We start from the raw sequence: 5,235 nt of genomic DNA, 5'->3' as shown, positions 1-5,235 counted from the left end.
ATGAAGCTCACCTGGGATATCAACGATCCCCACCTCCCGCAGGTACTGGGTGCGGAGTGGGGGGTGGGGGGGGGGGGGGCAGGAGGGTTATATCCTGCTAGTTATAACGTGGGGCTGGGCAGCTGGGTGGTAGGGGAGAAATGTCTTCACGAGGTGAAGCTTGGTATTGTGGCAGCTTTAATTCTTCAGCCCCTTTTAAAATATAATTACTTGTGTCTGGATATGCTACAATAGTTCTTACAAAATGGCTTGTAAAAAAACATGGATTTGATACGCAGCTTTGGCTAGCTGTGTATGATCTCCTAAAATAATCTCAAGACCTACACTTTGACTGGTTTCCTTCTCCCTTTTTCCCCATTTAAAGGAATGTTGAAAGGAAGCTTGGATTGCCTATTTCCTGCTACTGTAATTCAAGTCATCTAAATAATTGTTTTGTCGATGTGACATTTTATTGTCAATTACCACTTTGCTTTTTTTTCTAGTTGTGAGCTTCAAGTGCTTTTTTTTAAATTCACACCTTTTTTCATTTTGGAATTTACTTCATTTTACATAACTTGTACAATTAGAGAATGTCTCAATGCTGCCAATTCTGGTAGCTTGCCTGCATTCACTGGGACTGCTCACATACATTTAACATGTGTATGTTAAATGAATGTTGCAGAAAATTTTTACTTGCTCTTTGCTTTAAACTTGGAGTTTAAAAACTTGGTTGGTCTTTCATTGTTCTGGTAATTTTATTTCGGCAAGGAACTCCAGAAAGACAGTGAAATCCCAAACTGAAATGTTCTTTCTCTGAACCACAATGCAAGTATTTGAAGTATATCTGCAATGGCAAATTTTATTTCCATTTTTTGGCTGAAGCCTTATTCAGCTCCTTTTTGATGCACTTTAATAAACCATTCTTAGTTAAAACTTCTAGGTTTTAGCCTGCAGATGCACAGGCATATGATGGTGAGAACTTTTATTAAAAGCATGTGTGAGCAGGGTGGGTTGGCTCATGCCTGGATGGATCCATAGCAGACCAGTAAGGATTTTTTAACAAGGCTGATCTCCTACAGCTGGGTAACCTCACTGCAAAGAGGCACCTGTGACAACAAACTATGTTATTATGGGTCATGATGCAAAAGAGGAAAGGATACTGACTTTCTTTTGAGACCTGGAAGCTCAAACTGCCTTTAGGGCTTTTCTCTCAGTAACTAATTCTCTCAATTCATCTGCCATTCAGGTGATCTCAGAAAAAGCTATTTTTCCCCATTATGCACTTTGTAACAGTCCAAAAACATCAGGTTGCACTACTCTGCTAATGTTCTCCTGCCATCCTCCTTGCTGCCTTGCCCTTCCACCTCTGTCCTGCTGCAGGAGCCCAAGCACTTTGATGCCTTCCAGGAGTGGCCCGATGGCTACGTGAGGTTCATCTACTCCAGCGAGGAGAAGAATGCACAGAGACACCTCAGTGGCTGGGCCATGCGCAACACCAACAACCACAACTGCCAGATCCTCAAGAAGTCCTGCCTGGGGGTGGTCGTGTGCTCCCGGAGCTGTGCCCTGCCTGGCGGAGCCAGGCTGCAGCTTCGCCCGGCCATATGTGACAAGGCTCGGCAGAAGCAACAAAGTGAGTGAAGGAGAGTTGGGGTGCCCAAGGGACCCCATTTCCTTCAGTTGGGCTTAAGCCTAAATTTGGATCACCCTTGTTTGCACATAGATTGAAGCATCATTGCGAAGACTGTGATGAATACATTTATTTTGTGATTAATATATATATATATCCAAACTTCATCAATGTCTGCCTGTAAATACTGAAAGAAAAATGTGTCTAAGATCTATTATCTCATTAGCATTTATTTCAATTATGCAGCTCTAGTTTCTACCATTCAGTTACACTCAGTAGTCTATGTTGCATTTCCTTGAAATTTGTATTTTAATCTGAATTTCAGTGAAGGCAGATCATGTTGCTCTTGAACTCTCTTTACTCTAGAACAATATCCTTGCCTTTAAACAGTGTCTTCAGTAGTTTATTTGTCTATTTGCAGAGAAAGCCTGCCCAAACTGTAACTCAGCCCTTGAGCTCATCCCTTGCCGAGGACACAGTGGCTATCCAGTCACTAACTTCTGGAGGCTTGATGGCAAAGCAATTTTTTTCCAGGTAAAAAGCATGCATAAATGTGTGCACACATGTATATGTTAGTTATAACTATATATAAGTTATATCTATATAAAAATAATACTGTGGGAGACTTATCGTTTTCCCCTCTCTTCTCTCCTGCCTTTATTCTTTTTTCCTTGCATAGCATTGAGCATGGTGAACATGTTGGGGTTTTGGTCAATGACTGAACTCTTCTGTAGTACAAACGCGGCAAGAACAAATAAAAGAATAACACTTGGGTGTCCTTTTAAAAGCACTGCTTCTGAGTTAACTATATTCAATTTTAACTACAACAACACTATGTCTCATTTATGTACTGTAAAGAGTAGACTTTTAACAAAAAGGTTGTCTTGCACCCTAGTGTAGCTGACAACTGAATGTCACCCAGGACCTAATATTTATTTTCTATTAAAATAAATGGAAAGAAAAACCTCACTTAAAAAGTACAAGCTGAAATGTGAAATTCCTGCTTCATGTGAAAATAGTATTTGAATTTTAAGAGCGTTTAAAAAATTGGCAGAAAAGAAGGAATTTTAAAAAGCTAAATTTGAAGTGCTGCTTTCTTCTTTTTTTAGCAACAGCAGTACAAAAAAAATCACAAAAAGCTCTGTTCTACAAGATTACATTCTCTGCTGGATGACTTTTTCTTTTGCTTGGCCCACAGAGCAGTGAATTCTGTTTTCCAGTCAGTATATGGAAGCAATCGAATCGTGTTCTCAAATTCTCATGTGTGCTCTTGTTGTTCAGATATTCTGTTACACACATGCGAAACCTGAAGGTTTTTGCCATCAAAAGAGTTGACAAATCTTTGCTTAGAAGTTAATTCTTACTTGAGAAAGGACATAATTTTAAAAGCAATTTAAGTTTTCTACTTTGTCTTAGGGACTATTTGAAGGCCCATTCCAGGGAATGTAATGGGTAAGGACATATTAACTATATTGTCTCATCATGTATCAATATAGCTTTGGATACAAGGATCTGCATATCCACAGATGTTTCAATCACAGAGCATCTTTGGATGCCTTTCCAGGATATACTTTCCAGTCCTATTCAAGACTGGTGGGATGAAACCCCTTTATTTTTTTATTTACCCTGTTTTAGTGGTGGGTGTTACTACAAAGTAGAACTGCAATGCTAGACTGTGGAAAACCAACCAAACTAAATTTATAAACTTCCCCCCCACCACCCTTGGTTCTAATTAGTTACTCCTGAATGCCACAAATGTAGGTAACACCCTTGCTCTTTCATCTGCTCTGCAGTCCCCATTGACTTTGCTTTTTCCTTCTATATACCTGCAAATCCCTATTAATTTTTTTACAGTAAATCCCTTCTTGCTATTTAGTACCTCCTGTACTAAATATGCAGTACCCTGCATATTCTCCTGTGTTGTGGCTATGTCTCATTCTACTTATTGCATTTTTTTTACCTCCTTCCAGTTCACATCTAATTCTTTGTTAATACTAATTTAGGCTAAAGGAGTTCATGACCACCCCAGGCCAGAGAGTAAATTGGAGGCAGAGGCAAGGCGAAGTGCATTTAAGAAGCAAATGTCCTCTTTCCACCATTCCCAGAAAAAGAGACCTCTAAACTCAGAGGTAAGTCAAAGTCATTAGTTGTTTATAACGATCCTCAAGCAAAACAACATTTTATATCATGCTACGTCTGTTCATTTGGGGCTGAAATGAGCAATAGCACATGTGTTGAGATATATACATGTGTGTGGGCAGTATTGATTCACAAATCTCAAAGATGCTCTTGTCCTTGTCAGGCAGGAAGATACCATGACAGCAGTGGTTATGCCAATAACCTACAAAATCTGCCCTGCATGGAGGGCCCAGAAAGGCTAGGTATCATCACAGACACCAGTTTTTCAATTCCAGCCCAGTCTTACCCTTCACTGCAAAACTCTGACCTATACAAAGCATCTTATGATGCAGCCAGCTTCCAAGAGGACCAGCTGTCACCATACCCAAAGTGCTCCAATCCGAGGATCTACATGCCCAGGCCATGCAGCTATGAGTTTGGAGTTCCTACCTTTATAAGCTCCAGCCCTTATCCAACGTTTTACAAAGATCTGACAAGTCCTGCCATCGACACAGATCCCCTCAGTTTGAATGGCTCTCACTACAGTGCAGTGACCACCCATGATAAAAGCTTCAATAACCCTGGCAGACACTATGGATTGAAATCAGCTTGGGGGAAAACTGGCAGCGGAGACCATAGTGACTATGGACAGATGCAAACCAGCACTAACTACCCTTGCTACAGTGGGGACTACCCTTGCAGGTATGATCCCAGCCCCTCTCCCATAGCCCCACCATTGCAAACGGTTATCACAACCACCACCAAGGTGTCCTACCAGGCCTACAAGCCATCTGCACTGAAATACAGTGACAACCTCTGTGATATGAAAAACCTTCAGAGCTATACCCATGTGGCAGAAAACGTCTCTGGCGCTATCTATTCAGGGATGAAAATTCAGGAAGATTTTGGGATGATAAAGTCAGCATTGCTTTACCAGCATGACCCAGTACCCACAAAGTCCAAAACAGCTGAGAGCGTGGAGACCTATCGGTATGGGCCACCGCTGGGGAACAGCTATGCTGAGCATGAAGGCCAGACCTTAAAGTTTGAGAGTACTGAATATTGACTAAAAGTTGCCTAAATGGCAAACACATGCAAATGGGAACATAAACTCTTTGTGCTGACCATGTGCCTGCTAAGCCCAGTGGTTTGGGATTTGAGGAGAGGTGAGGAAGCAGTACATCACAATTGCTTATTCCCCAAAAGTGCTTTTCTGAAGCTGTGCTGAGGGAAGTGTATTTTGCATACAATTTCAAACCAGCCCCACTTAATCCCTAAAATGGCATGTGAAGCTGAGTCCCAGACATGCCTGTAGGAAGATGCAGTGCTTCGGGAAGTCAACAGCCTCTTCTGATGGCAAGTGCAATTGACTCTACAGCCACAGCTCCCACCAGATGCCTCAAGATTTGAGAGAAAACACTCTTTCTGTAAGAAAGAAAATGCTTACTGAGTAATGGACAAAAGGATGAAGGAAGGTGGCTATAGGTTATACTCAACTGAAAGAAACT

At 41.3% G+C, this 5,235-nt stretch overlaps 1 protein-coding gene across 1 annotated transcript; it reads left to right on the top strand.

Annotated features, from left to right (window-relative positions):
• On the top strand, nucleotides 1–4,793 carry GCM2 (glial cells missing transcription factor 2). Its single transcript, XM_005149900.2, has 5 exons — nucleotides 1–42; nucleotides 1,360–1,612; nucleotides 2,031–2,143; nucleotides 3,613–3,738; nucleotides 3,912–4,793. The coding sequence occupies exons 1-5, from the start codon at nucleotides 1–3 to the stop codon at nucleotides 4,791–4,793; spliced, it is 1,416 nt and encodes a 471-aa protein (XP_005149957.2).
• Nucleotides 4,794–5,235: the final 442 nt, after the last annotated feature.

The sequence above is a fragment of the Melopsittacus undulatus genome, chromosome 1, assembly GCF_012275295.1.
Source record: "Melopsittacus undulatus isolate bMelUnd1 chromosome 1, bMelUnd1.mat.Z, whole genome shotgun sequence".
In the NCBI taxonomy this organism is placed as follows: domain Eukaryota; kingdom Metazoa; phylum Chordata; class Aves; order Psittaciformes; family Psittaculidae; genus Melopsittacus; species Melopsittacus undulatus.
This window is presented reverse-complemented; position numbering and strand designations above follow the sequence as displayed.